Here is a 22,155-nt window from a genome sequence, read left to right on the forward strand (position 1 = left end):
GCTCACAGTGCCATCTGCTGATAAAGTTTATAATTGCACTATAATCGTGAAAAGAGTGAATGCAAAAGAACAACTCGACAGAAACAAAATAGGTCTGCTATTTTATTTAAATCTCACATGTGACATAAATACTTGCAATAACACTGCTCAACATAAATATAGTACTGCGTGACAGGGACGGGAAGGGTGAAAACATGCGAGTGTGTGCTTTAAAATGCAAATACTAGCAACCTCCTTACTACGCATGTCCATCTGCTTTATGATGGGCTTCATTCTATTGTAGGAAAAGAGGTGTAACTAAAGGCACGCGTACAAAATGACAGTGAAACGGAACATTCAAGGTTGGTTGACACGCCCAGTTTAACAAGGCTGTGGAAAGTGTGGGGGCCTGTTTGGTCAAAGGGCCTTATGATAGGATGTGTAGCTAGCTAGCTCTGAGGCGTTCAAGAGGCACAATTGTACAAAATGATTGCTATGTGAATATTTATTTCTCAACACGAAGCCCCAAAAGCCGTTTCAGTCTTTAGTCTAAGAAGTTGCCACATCTCTCTTCAATCAAACACAGCATTCATCTTGATGACATTTTTGCCATCAGCCAGCTTTCCTACTCGAGCTGCAGATTGTCTAATTTGTATTTTCCAATTGGACTACATCATTCAAAACAAGTTTACAACAATTCCAGCTGCACTGCTTAATTCATGGAATATAGAAAACATGTATAGTAGTAGTCTTCAGTCAGTGGTTCAAGAACAATTGGACCGTGCTTTTGAGGACCGAGCTCTACACTAACACTTTTGTGTGCTGCCTCATCCAGAAAGCAATATTAAAGGGCATGAAATGTGTATATCGATCTTTGCTGGAGAATCTTAACGACATTCAAGTGTCATGACGAAATGTACGCAGACAAACGGAATGTAGCGTCCTCAAAATATAGTATGTTCACTTCATTGAAACCAAGATGTATTGTTGGGCTTAAAAATGTGCTAAGCTTCAAATCATTGGCCAGCCAAGTGATCATCTGCTGCAAAGTGATAAATCAGCATGAACAAGTTACACCTTCATCTCATTGTCCAGGAAGCCAGTGGATACTTTCAGTAGGGGGCAGCAGCTGCTGAATTAGCTTTTCAGTAAAAGCCGTGATAGGCGTGAAGCTCACTGACCAAAAAAGTGACCATTTTTGAAACAGCTCCACTCTAAAGCGTGGGCCAATAGGGAAAGTTTGTTTAGGCATCCAGCCCTTGCATCTTCTCTCATAAGTTGTGGAGAAAAAAAAAAGCTCCCTCTTGTTTTTACATTGCTGTGTTTGGTAATGAGAGCATGGAAAATGGCAGCTAGATTGTCAAATTACTATTTAAGAGTGAATGTGTTAAAAGCGGGTTAGTACGAAGAGATATCAGAAGAGCTGCTGCTATTGCTGGTGGAGGTCTGAGCCCGCTTGATGTACAGGTTGAGGAGTTTCATCTACAAAAGCAAAGAGCACCAATGAGAACACTAAGAAAAGTACCTCTACTAACGAATGCTTCTAGGAACAAAACTCTCAGGTTACAAAACCCATTCATATGACCGTATTCAAATGACCGTCCCAACATACGAAAAAAAAAGATTCCATGTTACGAAATCCCCCAAAACGTAAAGGCATTTCCTATATCCGTTATTTTGTTTAAAAATTGTCCCTGTGAACGGCTTGGAAAATGATTTACATAATAACTCAAGAAGGAATACGAAATAATCAAAATTTATGTTTAGAATATTAAACGGAGCTAATTACATTTTAGGGTTGTGAATTCAAAAGGCAGAGGTTAGAAACTGATTTTTAGGAACTGCTGATTAGGAAAACAAAACCAATAAATAAAACAGAGAATATATACCGTTTCCCCTTTTTTTGTGTTGTATGAACGTATTCAGTGCCATTGACAGTCCTAGATTTGAACTCTATTTGTATTTAGATGGCTGTAATAAATGATCATGTTTCAGTGCCATTGATGGTGATAGAAATCTATTGATGACTGGGAGGGGCTAGGAGTAATCAAAAAATATATGGATGGATTAAGAGGCACAAAATGTACTTTTATCATTGATTCCTCAATTGACATGGTGGATAACCTATTGTGAAAGCTGTAGTGGTACCTTGCTGCCGGTGAGTTGAGACAGGTACGGCTTGAGGTCCTCGCCAATCACAGCGTAGATGGCCACGAGGCAAAAGACGCTGGCCTTTCTCACGCCGCTTTCCGTGTCATCGTAGCCCTGCGGCAGGACGACGCGTTAAAAATCACAAAAGAAAAACATTGAGGTACATTTATTTCTGCTTCCACCTGCAGTAACCCTGGAATGATGTCATGCAGCAGCTGATGCAACGGCTCCTTTGCGATGCGTTCGATGGCTCTGGTCTGCATTTTGATGGCGGCCAAGTTGATTGGATAGTTGGCTGTCTGCACAATGGGGCAAAGCACCTTGATGCACTGCTCTGGGTAGATAGAGCCCGCTAGCGTGGATGCGGCCTCCTCAGCAGCACGCACGACCTTGAGCAGATGGATGAGATTTTAAGTCCGGATCAAAATATGTGGCCATGTTTGCATTGTCTGCACCTCCTTGTGTGAGTCTTTGTGAGCCTCCAGTGTCTTCATGATGGTTAACTCAGCGTAGTGCTTGAAGAGAGACGGTTGGTTTCTCAGGATTTCTTTCAGGACTCTCAAAGCGAGTGCCCGGATCATGTACTAAGGGGGAGATGAAAAAATAAAAATAAAGTAAAAAAAAAAAACAATTTCATCCATCTAAAATGTTCCCTTTTAAAATATTTCTGGAATTATTTTATCCTACTCATAGCTCCTTACATCTTTGTCTCCCAGCATCTCCAAGAGGAGCAACAACATGGTCCTAAAGTGCTCGTCCCAAACCACTTGACTGTCCTCCCGAGCCACTTTAAGTAGTTCCAGCAGGGTCGCCCTTCGCTCCTCTACAGTACGCTCTTCGGTGCCGTGCTCCCCCGCTGAGCCCTGGGACAGCTCCTTCAGCAGCTCCCTCACCAGTTGCTCTGTCCCTCCTCCAAGATATTACATGTTTCAGCGGAATTGTACACGTGACTTGTGATTTATAATTTACCTGGGACATTTCTGGGGCTCTGGATTTTGTTTTCGGCATATTCTTGCTGGCGCTCTACAGAAGAAAACAGGAGAATTTTTATTTTGTTGTAAATTATTTTTCCGTGACCTTTAGGCAGGCCAGGCTTTTGTCACAGGCCACTGTGACAGCTTTAAACTTTAAGCCATTAGAAATAAACAGAATGATGCGGCTGTCATGATCTAGGTCCGTGGGCTATGAATTTGACTTATGTGCAGGGGCGAATTCTTACTCTAACACTCTTGTGTGACGCACCATTTTGTCGCAACTCCATAGCTTCGTAGTTGTGGGGGTTGTAGTCTCTAAAACGCTGCAACCCCAACGAGCGTGGTAAAGGTGTGTTCAGTAACGAAGTCTTGTTGTCCAAAGCTGTGCGCCCAGCATCCACATCGCCGAAAAGACGTAAATCAAAATGTGAGGGAGCTGCACCTCCGCACTGTGACAAACAGATGACACGTGTCACATTACAAAAGTTTAACATGAACAGTCTGATCAATTTACTGTGGCATCCCGCGTTGTATCTCGCTTGTACGGCTCAATCGGCTCTTCTTGGCTACGATAACTAAAGTTCTGGATTGCCTCAGTGACACCACGCAGGGAGCTGTAGATCTCCTCAGAGTTCAGATTCTCACTGTCATACTCCGGCATGCTGAAAACATGGTTCACAATACATGGAACACATGTATGAATTCATAACGTGAATTAAGACAGCATGCATCGGATACGTATTTACGGATGAAGGAAACTATACCTCGGTGAAAATCCTCCTTGGGAGCAGGTGGTAGGAGACGTCATTGGGCTGCTGCGGCTGCTAGGCTGGCGTGGAGTTGTTCGACCAGCAGAACTATTGGGCGATGCCTGTGACAATAGACACTTTAGATGCTATGAAATACTCCAGAAAATGATTATATAATAATGGCAGACCACATTTCCGAAACAAATTCAGTTAAAAAATTCCTAAATAATGAAATGAAATCCTAACACGTCATTCAGCAGTAGTACTGTCGTATTTTTCCATAAAGAGAAATGCTGTTCAATCTGTTTTTTGTGCTTTTTTTTTATTTTAAAAAGAAAAGGACTATAGTTGTCCCTCAGCAAAGTCTCATCTAGCGAATTCAGTAACTACTAATGAATGAAAAAAACAATGCTGTATATTTTTGTTGCTGGTTGTGAGGGTATCGTGTCCTTCATAAAAACAGATTCTGAACAATCAGGTGTAACCAGGTAGTTAATTAGGATGCCCAACTTTCCAGTTTTGGATGCTACTATGCGCATTTTTTATTTGGTTGATACCTAATACCTGGGCATGCTGCCGTTTGTCTCTTCTTGCTGGAGAAACACGAGACTGACCACTTAAGAAAAAGAAATCAGCTTTGTGCTTAACTGACATTCATGTCAGGTACATTTAAGGTTCAATTAAAGTTCTTGAGCTAGTTTTAGAATGCACTGTTGTTAACCGTCAATTGAACTGTTGGTAGGCGGGGGGAGTTTGCCGAATGCAGCTGTCGGATCAGGCTAAATTTTAGATTACAAATAAATGGTTTTCCTCAGTGGTTGGCAAATTACCATATTTTGTAGCGTATTTGTAACCAAATGACCCAAGCGAGGGTACGGCTTATATGCAAGACTTGCGATACTATTTTAACTCAGTTATACAAAGTAAAATTTACTATTTGTTGGTCATTTTCAGTTTTTTTTCAGTAAGAAAACAACCATTCCTTATGATATTGATCCTAAAAATCTTCTTTTGATTCATGCCGTATCTCAGAAATACCATGTGTGATGATTTTTCTTAAGATTTCCCTTCAAAATAACATATTTGTACTCCCTATTAAAACCATGAATATCGAGGTGAATATTGAGAATCAATTGTAAAATCCAACGATTTTAAGGCAATTTTAAGGGTGTGACTTATACGCGGGGTGCCTTATATGCAACTAAATAGCCCACGGTCTACATGCCGAAAGACATTTAGCTGACAGCCAACTCACCAAAAGACGATCTAACCGAACGTAGCATTTGCTGGCCGACCGACTATTTAGCCGATGAACATTTAGCCGACACGCTCGCCCCGCCACCGGTCGTGTGTGACCGTTAAGTTTATCAGAATTTGGGGCATAAGCCATGAAGCTTAATACTCCTTCTTAGCACACATAAGTTCAGTCATTTTAATGTTTCTGAAGTCTTCTGTATATCCTGATACCTAAGAAAGGTTAAATTTATGTGTATTAGTTACCATGTTGATGCCGCTTGTGCTCTTCAGATGGCTGTGTAATAGTTTAGTGGTCCCATCTTGGAAGGCTTTAGGAAGAGCGCCAAGTAGCATGGTGAACTCTGGTGTGTTGAGCTCAAACAGGGCAATGAGCACCACCTGGGCTGCCTGTGTGCAAATAGGGACACTTGTTGAGGGGACTTACTACATTCACTCAGTTATACATTTTTTAATGTGCAACAGTAGTGATCCATAATTGATACTAGTATAAAGTGAGAAATATTTGATGAAAATGAGCAAGGGGTCTTGTTACATGAATTTCGGAATTTTCCAACTTTAGTTAGTTGTCAAATCCACTGAATGATCATGTTTTAAAGTCAACAAAAATGTCATTTATAAAGCAACATTAAAGTATAACAGTAGGAAGGTTGTTGATAAAAGATCGGTCATGCTGTTGGACAGCTGATTCTACCTTGCACCTTTCCTCCAGGTTGCCCTCTCCAGAAAAAGAAGCCACTGTGCTCGCTCGCCCTGACAAATCCTCCCAGTTATGAAGTGTCTGGGAGTTTGATGAATGACAAACAAAAATGCTGATTGCGGAAACAAATAAAGACGTGAAAACAAAAGAAAAGGCATGGAAACAGAATAAACGTAATCCATGAATAAAAAGGATGTAGACGCAGAAACATAAAGGTGGCAAATGAGAAGGACAACACTGAAAGTGGCCTACCTTTCTCACATCAGAGCTTTTAGGTTCAGTGGTCCACGTAATAATGCGTGAGACAGCCAGGCGTGTCTCGCTAGTATTGACAAAGTCAGCCGGGTCCATCCGTCGCGCTAATGCTTCGATGTAGCGCAGGATAGCCACCTTCACTTTCAAATTATGCGTCTGCGTCTGATCCACGATGAAGCGCATCAGAATGTTGAACTGCTGCTCGTAGGGGAAGGATTCACTGGAAAGAAGATGTGAACAATTCATCCAGCTGCACCAACTAATTATTCTTTACATTCCAAATCCTTGTGTCAATCCCAACCAGGTGACGTCCAACGCCTTTTGAACTTTGGCCTGGACAGAACCCAAGAGGTCGGCACCCATTTTCTTCAGTAGCTGGGTGAGTAGGATGAAAAGCCAATCATGGAGGTCTTCCCTGTGCAGAACAATGAAGTCCACCAGTGTTTCCAGGAACATGCTGAAGACCTGAGAGCGACAGGTGGTAGGACAAGATCAGCTATGGTCCCTGCCAGTGAGTGGAAGTTTTGAAAACAGAAGCAAGTACTTACCCTCTGATGTGTGTTAAAATCCACACAAGCGTGGAACCATGAAACATGAAAGCACAGTTAGTTGTGCTTGAGTTAGTTGTTGAATGTGATTGGACCATGTGTGTCACCTTGCTGTGAGGATCTGCGAACATCCGGGTGAAGATCTCACAGAGTCTCTTCAGTTCTACGCGACTAACACACAAAACAAACAAGTGAGATACAGTTATACAAGTATTTGTTCACAAGCTGTAGTATGTTTAATATGATGTTTGTTCACATTCTGCAGCTATAAATTTCAACTCCAATGGGAAGAGACAGATTAAAAGTACATTTTTAACTAGGTGTGACTGCTCCTTCAGAGGTGCATTTGTGAGGTAAAAGAATCTTGTTTCTTATATGAATTTATCACAAAGGGGTCGCTCCATGTTAATCCACACAAATCCCCTGAATAAATTAAAAATATAAAATTTAAGCCCCAGTTTTTGAGTTGTGGCAATTTAAAGTTTGTGTACCCCACTCAATTTTGGCAACAGGGAATAGTATAGGTTTATGTATTGGTTCACCGCTTATCCTCACAAGGGTTGCGTGGGGTGCTGGAGCCTATCACAGCTGACTTCGGGCACGAGGTGGGGGACACCCTGAATTGGTGGCCAGGCAATCGCAGGGCACTTTAAGGAGCAGCCTGCTATTGTTTTTCCCAAGTCTCGTTTCTTTTTGAAAACTTTTATATCGCACTACCGCATTTTTGCTCAAAGAAACTGATATCAGCCCAATCTTACATCTAATGTCACCCAAGTTGATAAGTGAGTCAAGGAGAGTGAGGAAATGTAGTAGGGAACATGGTGCATTGTTTTGCTCAAGACAAAAGATTAGTTTTGCCTTTACTCACCTGAGCATTCTGTGGCTTTGTAATACATTCTGTAGTGCCATCAGACCCTCTTTTCTTTCTGACCAGTTGGTGCTGGCGCAGTGGTTGAGAATTTCAGCCATATCCTTCGTGTGACGCATGCCGCCATTACGCGAGCCGTACGAGCGATCCGAGCAGGCGCTAGAGGCATCGCTGTTGGCGTCGTCGTCGGAGAACATACCCGGTGACTCAAAGTGGCGCCGCATAGGTCGGTGCTAGCAGAGGAAGAGTCACAACGTTTAGTGTTGATTACAGACAGCTAAAGGCTGTCTTTATGTTTTTATTTCACCATGCAATGGATTGAGACACATTGTATAGTATTAGAAACAGACCGGGGTGTTAGCAAGGGACATACAGTAAATATCATCACATATCATCATAGGACCACTATGTGTATATAAAACACAGTCAGTCAATCACAGATATATATGATAACAATATGGTCCATGATAATGCTCCATGCTCATGCTGGCACACGACACATTAGTATCAGTACCTTACTCCTTGAGTCTCCTAAGAGCTGAAATGTACAAAGTCCAAGAGGGAGGAAATGACATTTATAAGGGATATTAAATTGATTTATTTAGTGGGACAGCAAATGAATGTGAAAATTTCTCACCAGTGCATCAGCAACAGCAGCTTCCACTTCAGTTCCCGTGTTGAGGATTCTCATGGCATTGACGGAGGCCGAGATCCGAGCTTGGTGAGACAGACGATCTAATGCAGAGAGAGGAAAAAAAATGGCCATGTTAGGAAACAAAATCATCTAATCACTTGGGTTCATTTTTCATTTGCAATCACTTCAACATGCTGCTTTACTATGCAAATGCAAATGTTTTCCCAGCAGTCACAAAAGAGACCTTTTCTTGGATTTTTAGACAATGTGATACCCAATGCATCCCATATATCAGTGGATCACAATCATTTTACAGCAAGTACTACATCAAACATTGAGAGGAAAAAGGAGCCAATTTGAACATTATTTAAGGGGAAAGATGTACTTGACGAGACAATCAAATTATGTTTTTTCCATTCATTAAACACGATCTATATCACTCAGTTGCACATTATAAAAAGGTGTTGTCTGTCTCTTTCAATTCTATGTAGTTTAAAATGAATGCAACCGAGCTTCACTTTATTGTTGCATTAAAAAGCTATTTGAACATTTCACTTAGTCAGTCTTTCATGTATCACTAGGCAAAGCCCCTGTACCACTGTTGCTACTCACATCACAAGTTGAGAACCACTGATAAAGTATTTATGATGCGATTTAAAGTAAAGTTCACAATCAAGGGTGATTTTGCTACTACACAAGCAAACCAAATTATAGTTTTTTCAAAGTGATAAGTGAATGAGAAGCGTCTGTGGCTGGATGTCAGCCATATGCAAAAAAAATCAAAAGGCATGGATAAGGAGTGCATCTGGGTGGCAGCATTGACGTGCATTCTACGGTCACCTGAAAAGCACCCAGCAGACGACAAGGCGCTGGTAGAACAGCAGTGTCGGTGAATTGCTGAAGGGGATTGGGAGATTATCACCATACATTGACGATATTTCATTTTTCATCTTTCAAAATCAAGTATCAACAAATTAATCGTTGTTTTATTCTGCATTAAATTAACGAAAATTTAAGAACCAGAGCATGCAAGAAATAAAACACCTTGGACAAACAAGAGAAAGCTCAGGAAAAAGATGTAAGGCATTTTGTTTATTTCCCAATGGCTTCAATAATCAGGTTTACTAAAGTCATCGATTTGCCAATGAAAGGAAGGGCTTTGGTACCGTACTCACCCAGGGGGGAGAGACCCCTGGAGGGACTGGTATCACGGCTGCTCTCGCGACTGGTTTCGCGGCTGCAGCCCTGACTCATGCTGGGTCGAGGGATTCGGCTCCGTGCTGGAGTGGTAGGATTTAGACAGACAGACAGATGGAAAGGCAAAAGCGCGGAGCAAAAGTTTATCTGTTAGCTCCAGCTCTTAGCATATTCAGCTGGGAGGAACATTAGTCAAGCCAGACAAGAAAAAGAGGTTAATTGGAGGAAAAAGCATTTTTTCTAGCTTTTAAAAAGACACAACAAACATCTGATGAGTCAACGACTCCATGAATATATTTTCATTATACGTGTGGTTATGAGTCAGCCACATTTTGGAGAAGAAAAAAAAACACATGAATTCCAAGCTCATTGATCAACAGTCCTTACCAAAGCCTGATCGAGTTGGGCTGGTCTCCCGGCTACAGCCGTGGCTGCGGTGGCCCCGTGAACGCCTACTGGCGCTTAAACTGCTGTTAACTGTAGCAGTTGCATTGCCTACAGACAACCTCACCATCCTGCTGTGGGGGGACCCTAGCATTCGGCCTGGGGAACCGGACCGGCTTCCAGCTAAAACATAAAAAATCGGATTAATGAAAAATGAAAGACTTGGAAGTGTAATTTACATTTGCTCACGTTGAGACTGTGAGGCGACTTTTCCTTTGCTGCGACCCCGACCATCAGGCACTGCGGGACGCTTTGCTGTGTTTGTCTTTTGTGTTCGGACTCGACCTACAAAGCAATAACAGAAAAAAGCTTAAGAGTATAGAAATACTTGTTTCTTGTGACACGATGCTATGTTCTTCACACATCACAATCCTGAAAGGCATGCTTGTGTTCTTAATAATATGCCATCTTAACGCACGTGTCAAATTTGGGGGTCAGATCCAGACCACCACACACTTTTGTGCAGCCCGTGAAAGTCAATCATGTGCAGGGACTTGATGCTTCTCACTAAAAGTATCATTTAAATGATAAAAAGAAAAATGGTTTCTCTATTCCTCAATAAATCACTATGGAAATCTGAAAATGTTTTCTGAGTTTATTATATTTATTTTTAATTATATAGTTAAAATCCTTTTAAATTGATAAATATATAAACTTCAAAATGTAATACATTAAAACAGAACAAATCAAAATAGATGAAAATATTTCTATTACGTGTCTTAAGGAGGATTATGACCATTTCTAAGTTTACAATGTCTCCAATATTCAATATTGATTAGTTGTCATTATTTGATTAAATGAGACAGCCCTAGTTGACAGACAATTAATAGTAGATTCAAAAATTGGCCCGGAACAAAAACAATAATGTAAAATTCAATTTGTGCGTGCGTGCACCACAAACTTTACTTCACTGTACTGACGGTGGTAGCAGACATTGTGGGGAAGACATATGGACGAGCATCACTATCCATACACACATGGCTTACCACATGTTTTAAAACACCACAAGCCATCTGACCGGCATGAGAGCCCAGGAGAGAGACAATTGATTGAAGTGGACTGAAAGAGCAGTTGTGATTTAATTGTGTCTCCAAAGTAGATCATAAACACGTAGTGCTACTCACCAAGTGAAGCATAAGATCCAGGTGGCAGAGCCGAGGCGGCGCTAAAGGGCGAACCGTGCACTGCCGAGGTGACGGTTTGCATTCGGGTGCGTGCTGTGGCTGTTGCGTTGACATCCACGTCACTGCATGAACGTTGTAGAGACCCCATAGAGGTGGTGCCAGTACAGGGTCTGGAAGCTTGGGCTGCTTTGGCTATGTACAAGTAATCAAGGATTAGGACATTTTTCACTTAACATTTGCAATCTACTATCTATGAATTACATATACAAGCAGTTTCACAGAACCCTGGTGTGTTGAACAGAAAGGGTGAGGGTAGGTTCTGAGAAGTAACTCCTTTGTTGGTAGAAGTAAAACAATAATTTCCCCCGGAAAATTCCTTCACAATATAAGGAGCAGATTAATTGTAAATTATGGTCACAGTAGACTGTGCAAGGCCAGGCATGAGACTTTCATTTTGGCATCTGTTAACACCTCACTGTAAAACTGTTAACACTATATTGAGCAAAATGAACCAAACAGATACTATTAGTTCAACAACATATGTATGTGTTCTTACATCTGGTCAACTGGGTTCTTCCAGTGGCGCTTCTTGAAGACAAATGTCGACTATAAACGAGAAAACACAGGGAAATGGTCATTGTGAAAAGTGATTAAATTGAGTTTGACATTCAAGGGACCCACTTCAAGCTCTCTTGTGAGGAGGATGAAGAATGATCCGACGGCGGCATTGACATCACAGTATCGCCACCCCGCAGGTGAGCCTGCAAAGCTTTCTGATAGGAGGACTCCAAGCTTTGGAACAGCTGCTCTGCTTTCTGACTGAAGTGACTTTGGAAGTTCCAGTAGCACCTACAGAAAACACCCAGATATCATGTTGGGCCTCTCGTTCAACATTGTCGAAGACAACAAGTAGCGTGACACTTACTTCCTGGCCACAGATCGCACCTCTGCATCTGCATCATGAATGCCTTTCTTTATAGTTTCCATTAATACAGCAACATGCCTGCAAGAGCACACATTAAAACTGTCTGAACATCTCTCTCTCACACATGTAGACTCAATAACAACCCGAGAGCCCCCTAGGTATCAAGGTTGAGCTCATGTTTCCCCCAAGTGGCAGTAATGGCAGCAGCCATGCAGAAACACAATGTGGCTTTTAGACAGGCAGATCCCCTTCCCCCCCACCATCACCACAAAGCCTGCCAAGCTCTTCTATAGTTGTAGTTTGAGGTGTAGTCTTTAGTAGAGAGCACCGCGAACGTTTCCAGTAGTTTGATTCAGTGTTCATCAAACTTGACTGTAACGTGTTCTCAAAGAAGAATGCTCTACATTGTCAATTATGTGGATTTGATATAAAAGAAGCTGATGAATCATATGTGTGCCCTCGTTTCACTCTCGGAACGGAGTATGTGGGTAGATGAGCTCTATGAAAGAACATTGAAAAGCTAACCTAACTCGATATATTGAGTTTTTTCTTTGTATCTCTTGTTCGAAAGTGACAACTATTGGAGTAATATGAACCATAAAAAGGATTGAGATATTTTGACATTAGAAACAATATGACAAAAACAATCTTAAACTTCTGGTAAGAAAATTGTAACTTCTGTAATTAGAAAGCATCAGGTTGTCATCAAAATAGATTTCTTTTTTCAAATTGATTAATTTGATATTTTTCATTTACAAAGGCATATTAACTTCCTTTTGATATTGACCCTAATAATGTGCTTTTTATTTTTCTTAAGATTTTCAAAGTAACACATTTGTACTCCTATTAAAACCATGACTATGGAGGTGAAAATTGGAAATCAGGGGGGCGGGTTATATGCGAGAAATTGTTAAAATTCCAAAATTTCAAGGCACTTTTCAGGGTGCGGTTTATTCGGGTGGGTGTCTTATATGTCAGTATATACGGTAATTTATTACCTTTCCAGAGAGTTTGTAAGCCATTCCTGCAACATCAGGTTCAAGAACTCATAACACCGCCTGTAGGATGTAGAACAGAAAACCATTTCATATTTTTATCCTATACTAAGGATGGGAGAGTTACAATGTTTAATGAGAGAAACTCACAAATCAATCAATGCAGTAATTTATTTCAAGCACTCACTAAAATCAGACTTGCCAATGATGAAAGTTAAGCCATTTTAGGTTCACTTGGAGGGTGCTCCTTGTATATACTACTACTATGTATCCTACTATATATCTGCTACCTCGCTATAAGTAGCATTACGAGCTCATTGTGACTTAATAAACTATGAACAAACCGTGTAGAAGGGAACACACCTAATAATCAATAGAACAGGAGGAGTAGGAAACTAAGGTCATATAATTTAACATGACTATCAATACTATTAACATTGAATTTACAATGGCTGGTGTGTATGGCAATGTCATTGATTGCAGTAAACCACAAAATTCTTATGCTATAAATTTGGGGAGCACCCATCTTTGATTCCCAAAAAGCCTGACCTACTGATCTAAATTTTTTAACATATGGGTTTTTCATGAACAACATCATGCACCGTTGATATTCCGATCAACCTTGTGCATAGGTATGCATCGTTGCAAAATATGACTGAATTTTCTACAATATATGTATAAAGAGAGAATAAATTCTATTATTTGAAAAGAATCTAAATGGACAGAAAGCCTAAAATTACTTGATTAAACTATGTTTTACCAAATAATATCTATTGCTTACCTTCTGACAGCCACAGATTTAGAGATACAGTTGCTGGTGATGATCGGGATTAGACGAGGGTAGTGTGTGTGCTGCAAAACACGGATCCAACTTTAGTGTAATAACATACTTGTTCTGACAAAACAACTTGATTGGTGGAAGCAGAGACATACTGTGAGTATGAGGCGGATGGCAGCCACACCAGAGGTGGCTATGATTTTGGCACTATTGGGGACAAGGTTCAGGAGGGTCGGCGTTATGGCCTCCGCACCATGATCAAAGCGGTTGCCGAGCACTGAGGACAAGTGCCTGCAGATGGAAAAATCCCAAGGAAACACTACATTTCATTAAAATAAAATGTTTGACTTGACAAAATTAAACATCAGAAATTGACACATTTTTAAGTGTCCAACAGAAAACTGCAAATTTAGGATAGTCTTACCCCAGAGTGATACAAGCTTCCCGAACCACCTGAGAACGCAGGTCTTTGGCCGACAATCTGAAGGACGACTCCATAAGTCGCAATTGCTGCAGGAAGACTTCAAAGTCTTGGGCTCCAGCCAATACAAGTGAGCGCACCTTCTTCAACTGAAAGAATGAAACAAGCAAGGTTTGACTGAAGTAGCCAAAGGACAATCAGCCATACAAAACACGAAAAAAATATCTTACCGCTGCAACTCGGAGCTCCCAGTCACGCTTGTCATCTGACAGCACATCTCGAATCTTGGCCATGGCTTCTTCCACCTCTCTGTTGGAGTGGATCTGATATAAGGAGGGGATGCAGTCAGCTGCTTATTTGACCAGTAAACACAGCGGGTCTTGAGTCAAATGAGTGAACCTGGATAGTGGGAACATCCTCAAAAGCCTGTATGAAGTCACCCTCGTCCACCGCACCAGCAGTAGAGCCATCTCTCCCTGTGCTGGCTGCTGATTTGTTGGAGACAGCCCGTCGAAATGGACCACTGGCAGGCTTTCTACCAGGCAACAATTCAGCTTTCGATGACGCTGAAGAGCAGCCACCGTCCATTGAGTCACCATCCTCTGAGTTTTTATCTGAAGCAGACGACAGTTGAAAAGTCACATGGGGAAACCAACAGACAACAAACGGGAGCTAGAACCGTACCCTCCTAACAATGTCGTGTGGGCAGGCTCACTGACATATCTGCATTTCAAAACGACATTCCTAAACACAACACACGACTTTACACACTGACGTTAACAATTTTGGAAGTTAGAATAGCCAATAAATAAATACATAAAAATCACAACAACAACAAAAAAAACAGGCTGTTTTGTTGCTTTAAGCTGCCACTATTTGTTTTTCAATTACCAATGTCAACAGATTACACAGTTTACAAAACTATGGTGATTAACAGACAGCATTAAGGGACAATGAGATCCATCTCAAGGATAGGGAGGACACTCCCCTGGTGAATAAATCACAAATTTTATGATGTTAAAGAAAATTCAAGCACAGTCTATCTCACTGTGAGGCTTTATCCATGTCCTCTACATTTTTCCATTAGCCCCCATTACTAACAACTTGTCAGTTCTAGCTTATGCTGAATCAAAAGGAAAAAGCTCACAGGAACAGATCCGTCTGCAGACCAGTTTCCTCAGCATGCCGACTCTCAATTGGTCCACTCGTCTGCAATTCTTTCATATCTGGGAGGGAACTAGCGAGAGGCAGTGGAGCCAACATGCCGGCCTCTCCCTCCCATATCTAAGTCAAATATTCCTATTGTTCTTGACAAACACATACAGACAAAACACTGTCCTCCTGCTGACTACAGCAAATATCCACGCTGCCGGCATCAGGATGGAGAAAACGGGAAGTGTGGGTGGAGATGATGGGAGGAGCTCAAATGCTAGAGTCATTGGTGGGTGGAGCCAAGATTGAGGGACAGCCATTGTATGTGTCAGTGAAATAGGAGGATGAGGAGAGAGAGTGTGTCAGTGGAGTGAAACATAAATCAGCTATCATAATTCATGAATGCTATTGTGGTAACAAAGAAAACAATCCAGAACTGGGACGGAGTCACTCTCTCGTATGAAGGAAGACAATGCAATGGCCTAAATTTCCACAGAAACAGCAAGCAAAAGGGGCTGTCACAAAGCTGTAACAGTAACATGAATTCCCACATCATTCACCAAAGACTACGATTATTCATCTTAGCATGTCCTGAGGCTGCTTTTACTTCAACCGTTGCTTGACAGCTGTGTACTGCTCTTTTCACCAACCTGAATGTTTTGTTTCAGTTCTTGATTGCTTCTTCACAATACCATGCCCACAATTATCATAATCAAAACTTTACACTTTGCGTTTAAGTGAAATTGGATTTCGCGCAGACACATACAACACAGGTTATCTTACTAACGCCAATAACAAAAAGGATTATGTACCTGTTCCCTTACAATCTTCACCAATAGCCCTGTTTCACTGCCCATAATACTTTTCCATGGTGCTTTGTAAGCCTAGTGAACTGCCAGACTTGTCTTGCCCGTTGTTTAATTTTAAGAGGGGCTAATAGAAAGCATTTCCACAAAGACCACCCATTGATTTTCAACTGCACTTACCCTTGCCTGTGCCGCAGGATGCTGGAGCCCATCCTAGCTGACTTTGAACAAAAGGCAAACTACACTCTTTACTGGTTGACACTCAGTCGGAGGGCACACACACAATCACACCGGCACCGAGTGGGAATCAATGAGGTCAATGTACCACGACACTATCAGTGCCTTTGCATACAGTGTGCTATCTGATATTTGATTGCTGAAAAATGCTGCTTTTATAGGACCAGCTGACCGAGGTTTTCACAAAGATTTTGCTGCTGGATTAAGAATTTCTTCACCAACCATTCACAAACTGTTAGACTTTGTCCCCACCTCTCTTCCTCTATTACACTGAGCACTGGCTCCCCTCAATGTTCTGTACAGGGTCCTCTTCTATTCTCCCTGTACACATAGGACTGTACACCGAGCCACCACTCTAATTCTATCATCAAATTTGCAAATTAAACCACTGTGGTCGGTCCCTACCACCCTGGTCACAACCTGCTCCAGCTGCTGCCCACTGCTGGACTCTACAGGTCTCATAAAACTCGGACAAATAGACTTGAGGACAGTTTTTTTCCCCCAGAGCCATCAGGGCTCTGAAGTTGCACCGGCACGACAAACAATCCCTTCTGTGCAATAACTTTGGGGTGTGCAATAACAATGCAATATCTTAGATTGTGCAATATTTCAAATCAATTTCGTTATAAGCAGCTGTGTATAATGACAATAAAGGCTTTTGAGTGATTGATTTGATTAATCCTACCTGACACAGATAGGACCATGTTTCCCGACCTCTGGACTTCATCAAACTTACTAAAGATGACATTCAACCTGGAAAGAAATAATTTACAGTACATGTTTGCGCATCATTGTGTGAGTCATTGGCATTTGGTTCGTACAAACCCACCGTGACTGAGGTAGGCCCTTCTTTCCGAGGTCAATTCTCACTCGCTCACCCACATGGCGATAGATCTCCACTAAGCAGCTCATGGCCCCCTCACGCACCTAACCAATTTTCAACAGGTGTTTACATATCATTATTGACTGAAGTGGTATTCATGGGGCAAAGCTGCTGTAGTACCTGACTTGTGGGGTCTCCCAAAAGGTTACAAATGTGAGGAACTATTTTGCTGAGAGTCAGGCTCTGCGATCCAAACCTGAAATCAATTCCATACATACATGCACGTGATCCGACCAAAAAACAAAATTTTAAAAAAAAAATGTTTTAAGTAAGATACTAAAGGTTAAGCTTACGCTTGTAAGGTGGAGATGAGACAAAGGCAGAGTCCTTCTCTGGTCCGGTTGTTCTTGTGTTTAAAGCCTCCTGTCATGCGCTCCCAAACATACTGAGAAAGCATTAAATAAATGAAGGTGGCAATAAATCCCAGTATCATATGCAGTTCTATTTTTCTACCTGCGGGTTTGCAGCCAAATCCATGATCTTTAGAAGAAGCGCCTGATCCTGGTCCCGTACTTGGTCCTTAGCATCTCCCAGACGATCAATTAAGCTGGGAAGAACTGAACAACAAACATTTTTCTCACATGGAGCTGAACTGAAAATTTAAATGTCAAAAAGCCTCACCTGTCGCAACCTGCGTCCTGAATTTTTCCTGGAGTCTGCTAACGAGTGCAGACAGAAGGTCCATCCCCAACAGCACGACCTAAAATAAACAAAAGAGCACAGAAATGCCTACAGTTATGATATTTAGAATCACATACCCAGTGAATTTACATATATTTTATGCACATCTATCACAATTGTTATGATTCATCCCTTCTTTTGTTTGTATATACATTGCACTCTATATTGGTCACCCGTAAATCACAAAAGACAAGTAGAAATCAAGTTCTGACAAACACATTCACAATTTAGGGCTGTCAATTAACCTAACTAGCTGATTTAGGGGCTGTGGGTAGAAGCCAGGGTACCCTCGTAAAATCAATGTAAGCAAAGGAACAACAAGTATCCCGAAATTTGAGTGTAGATTTCTCTAATCAATATTCCACAATGTTGATAATAAAGATGAATGGTGATTCATTTTAATACTTATTTGCCCATAAAGCTGATCCTCACAAAGGTCACAGGGGGTGCTGAAACCTATCCTTTATTGATGGAAAATATAAATGTGGTATTTTATTTCAAGCAAAAAACAGATATAATTACAAAATAGTAAAAATAGTCCAAATGCTTGCATTCATCATGTTAGTTTATGGATTTACTTTGCATTTTTGCCCAGTTTGTTTTAAATTTTCATTGTCAACAAGGAGCTCCAATACAGTATATGTTTATGTAGTGAACTCAAATACTGTTTGCATTATAGGTTATCCTATTCTACAGTAAATAAATAAATATGTTAATAACTAAAATGTTTAAACAGCACATTAGACCATTGTGCAGTGTGCCCGTTTTGTGAGAAATCCATAAAACGAGGCGAAAGCACCACCACTAGTGGGCACAAAAGGCAAGGAGATTTAAAAATTGCAAAGGATTGTGGGTAATATAATCAAAAGTCGAGTTTTATCGCAGTGGGGTCAGAACAGATCGTTTTTGCTGGCCTAAAACACAATGTGTCACCGTTTAAGAAGGAAACATGTTAAGTCCTATATAAAATGGAAATTTGTCATATGAAACCCTGACTGAGCCATCTGCCCACATTGCATGAGTTTGGAACGTTGCTGCACGGAGACAACCGTCCTCGTCATGGGGTGAATGGGAAAGTCAATGAACGTGTAGTGAGGCCTTCCCTGCTGACACCATTTTCAACACATTCGCATCTCCCGAATCAACGATTCGGGTCCAGGTGCAATTTTTGGAACCCACAATCGTCAAAACATCCTAATAACCTAAGAAAGCACTCGGGAAAAAACATTCAACAGTGCCACATTGCGGCCAATCTGACATACTGCACCCCCACGTGACATACTACGTCAAAACTTAGTGCAGTTAAAATTGAGTGTCTCCTCCCCAAATGTGGGAAAATGTCATGCGGTTATCCTTATCATTTATTTGATCTTTCAAATGAATTCAGATAAAGTGTGTTAACGGTAATTTGTAACATTGTGTATTACTGGTGCTACATGCCCAAAAAAAGTTTGTGGTATTTTTTGGGGGGTCGATTTTATGGACAGGAAGGAAAGCGAGTGTGCTTAGTTCCATAATTTTTGTTATTGTTGGAACCCATGGCAACTTTACACATTAAAATCCCAAAGTGAAATACAAATGTACACACACGGTACCTAATTTTAAGTGTAGAGAGCTGGAAAGGGGGCCATGGCTCTGGTGACTGCAATCTTATTTTACCAGCATCATTAACCCAAATTTTCATGGTGACGTCTTCCTCTCGTGAATATCATTGCCCAGTCATTTCCAATCGGTGCGCCGTGAGAGATTATCAAAGTGTACTAGAGCAAATGATAACATTTGGTTTGGTGTTGTTATTGATTTGCATTGACGTTTGTGGGAAAACTAACCTTGAAGTGATTGGAGTTAACCCAAGAGCTGGCTAACGTTTCCACCAGTCTGTCCAGCGTCCCTTGGTCCTGCTCCAGGTCTGGACATTTGTCATCGTGCTGGATAAGCTCAACCATCTCCTGGCCAACCTGCAGCCTCTTGCTCAGGTCCTTGAGCATCACCCGCTCCAGCAAATACTCCATGGCCATCACCTCTTCCTCCTCCTCCGCCATTGGAGAAGAACTAATAACTAGATGCTAACTCCCAGCAAATTCTCTTCCCGTGTTCAGTCCAAGAAAGTCCCGATCGCTGACAAGTCTCTTGGTCCTGTTTTTTTTAAGCCAGTTACGGTTTTAAGGAGGCAGCTGGCGTTGCTGGCAGAGTCCTAGTGAGCGCCATAATCCTCACTTAATGGTCCAATTCGTTTGCTTGTCTGGCTCTAAGGAGGAGAAAGGAAATACAAAGATAAAAAAGGTTAACAGATTAAGGATAGTGGTCATATGGTAGGAAAAGTTTCTTGTCCAGTGCAGTTTTTATTCCGAAATCATATGGATTCTTCCATTATTTAAATGGACTTTGTCATTTTAAATATTTTCTCATTCCCTATTTTCACATTGTGGTTTGAGTGGAGTTTGATCTGTTTAATAAGAGACAGCAAATATCAATGAACATGTTTATATTCATTGTAATGAACTTATAGATTGTAGCCGAGGGATAATTTTCATCTTTAGTCCCTTGTGTAGGTTGATTTCAATATTTTAATTCATTTTTTTCTTCAAAATCTGAAGTTATGCGTGGTTGGTTTTATACAAACAAGCATGCCTTGCGTTGATGTATGACTTTTAACTCAACTTTCTGGGTTACCTTGAAAACCATTAAACTCGTTACGATGCCGTTCAGTGTCGATAGTTAGTTTAGCCGTTAGCTTTGCCGATAGCACAACAGCTAAAGCAGCCTGAAAGCTTAAAGTGGCGCGAGTTAGCGCTAGCGGAGTTACCTTATTAGCAAATCGGTGGCGTCAATCGTCACGTCGCATAACTACGCACACTGGCGTCGACATTAATTATAAATTAATACATCCACTCTTTGAAGAGGCACTACTCACTTACCGGATGGACCAAAGTCAGAAGTGGCGAATCTGGTTCAGGACATCCCATCCGTTCATTCACGTCGCATCGCGATCATTTTCTTGCATTGCAAATAAATGAATTAAAAAAGGGAACAGTTTCTTTATTATCTATTGCAGTCCGGTAATTTCAATAGGGACGGCAAAGCAACACAGAGATATGAACATTAGACAAGCAAAAAAAAAGTTTGGGCCGCATCGTGTGCCGTAGGAAATGTAGCCGGTAATGCTGCAAAAGGGCGACACCATTTGGCAAAAGTTGGACAGCAATGTGATCAGTGCATCACTGTCATAAGATATCTTAAGATGGAGTCGGGGACGTAACTATTTAGCGGCCATATTGCAACACTAAAATATTTTCTCTCTCATCTCATTTTCTGCACATGCACACTCACCCACACTTAGGAATAATTTAGAGTGTCCAATCAGCCTAGCATGCACGTTTTTGGAATATGGGAGGAAAACGGAGTACCCGGAGGAAACCCACACAGGCCCGGGGAGAACACGGGTGGACATGACCAGCATTTGAACCCAGGACCCCAAAGCTACGAGGCCAAGGCGCTCTAAAATACTTTTTATCTAGCGTAAATCTTGACTGAATTACAAATGATCTGGTTTTAGCAAACCATATTAGTGTCCCTTTTTTTAATGTTATAATTATCTTTAAGCATGCAGTAAATTTTCCCCGTGACCCTTGTGAGCGAGGCCCGTTGGATGAGTGGTTAGCACATGGGCCTCACAGCTCTGGGGTCCAGGGTTGAAATCCAAGTCGGTTCACTTTGTTTGCCTCTTCTCCCCCAGGCCTGCGTGGGTTTCCTCCGGATACCCCTACATTCCAAAAACATGCATGGTAGCCTGATTGGACAGTCTAAATTGCCGTGAGTGAGCATGGTTGTCCGTCTCATTGTACCCTGCGATCGGCTGCCCATCGATTCATGGTCCCCCACCTCTGGCCTGAAGTCAGCTGGGATAGGCTCCAGCACCCCCAACAACTCTAATGAGGATAAAGCGGTACAGAAAATGAATGAATGAATGACCACTATGAGCTTTAGCGGTACGGGAAATTAATAAATCAATGAATGAGGTTTCTGATTTGATTTCATTATTATTATTTTTTTAAGTTAGCCATTTGAAGATTTCATTCTTGTACATGCGCAAATCTTTCTGACTTCAAGATTCCCGTTTGTGGGTACAACAAACATCTAGCCTCCTTTCTATGATACCAGACATTTATGTAGGTCTAAATCTTCAATTATTTTAAAACAGTACTGTATTGTAAAATGCATCAGTATGATACAGGATCACTAAGAGAAAGAAAAAAACAAAGATAATAAGGCATATTAAACACTGTTTTAGCTAGATTTCTTTTTTTAAACGTAGCATTAAAACACCTTAATTGCTTATCGTATTCAAAGTATTTCATTACAAATTAATTTTTAACTGGAACAGATTTTTTCCCTATCTA

At 41.2% G+C, this 22,155-nt stretch overlaps 1 protein-coding gene and 1 non-coding gene across 2 annotated transcripts; one reads left to right on the forward strand and one right to left on the reverse strand.

Moving 5' to 3' along the window:
- Window positions 1-469: 469 nt before the first annotated feature.
- LOC144185327 (CLIP-associating protein 1-B-like) lies at window positions 470-20,938 on the reverse strand. The gene is made up of 37 exons (XM_077710476.1): window positions 20,674-20,938; window positions 19,585-20,003; window positions 17,696-17,774; window positions 17,528-17,631; window positions 17,368-17,459; window positions 17,195-17,270; window positions 17,021-17,118; window positions 16,877-16,944; window positions 14,396-14,610; window positions 14,227-14,319; window positions 14,000-14,145; window positions 13,731-13,866; window positions 13,579-13,649; window positions 12,801-12,860; window positions 11,803-11,880; window positions 11,559-11,726; window positions 11,434-11,483; window positions 10,878-11,069; window positions 9,943-10,038; window positions 9,697-9,876; window positions 8,116-8,213; window positions 7,993-8,016; window positions 7,479-7,711; window positions 6,718-6,781; window positions 6,611-6,613; window positions 6,364-6,527; window positions 6,060-6,282; window positions 5,354-5,497; window positions 3,869-3,975; window positions 3,619-3,766; window positions 3,373-3,553; window positions 3,100-3,153; window positions 2,832-3,040; window positions 2,586-2,714; window positions 2,313-2,519; window positions 2,128-2,244; window positions 470-1,461 (listed from the first exon to the last, which is right to left on the reverse strand). Exons 2-37 carry the CDS (start codon window positions 19,795-19,797, stop codon window positions 1,378-1,380), a joined length of 4,404 nt encoding a protein of 1,467 aa, XP_077566602.1. The 5' UTR covers window positions 19,798-20,003; window positions 20,674-20,938; the 3' UTR covers window positions 470-1,377.
- LOC144207634 (U4atac minor spliceosomal RNA) lies at window positions 18,803-18,931 on the forward strand. The gene has a single exon (XR_013328741.1). It is a non-coding gene; the product is annotated as a U4atac minor spliceosomal RNA (small nuclear RNA).
- Window positions 20,939-22,155: the final 1,217 nt, after the last annotated feature.

Source organism: Stigmatopora nigra, chromosome 1 (genome assembly GCF_051989575.1).
Source record: "Stigmatopora nigra isolate UIUO_SnigA chromosome 1, RoL_Snig_1.1, whole genome shotgun sequence".
NCBI lineage: Eukaryota > Metazoa > Chordata > Actinopteri > Syngnathiformes > Syngnathidae > Stigmatopora > Stigmatopora nigra.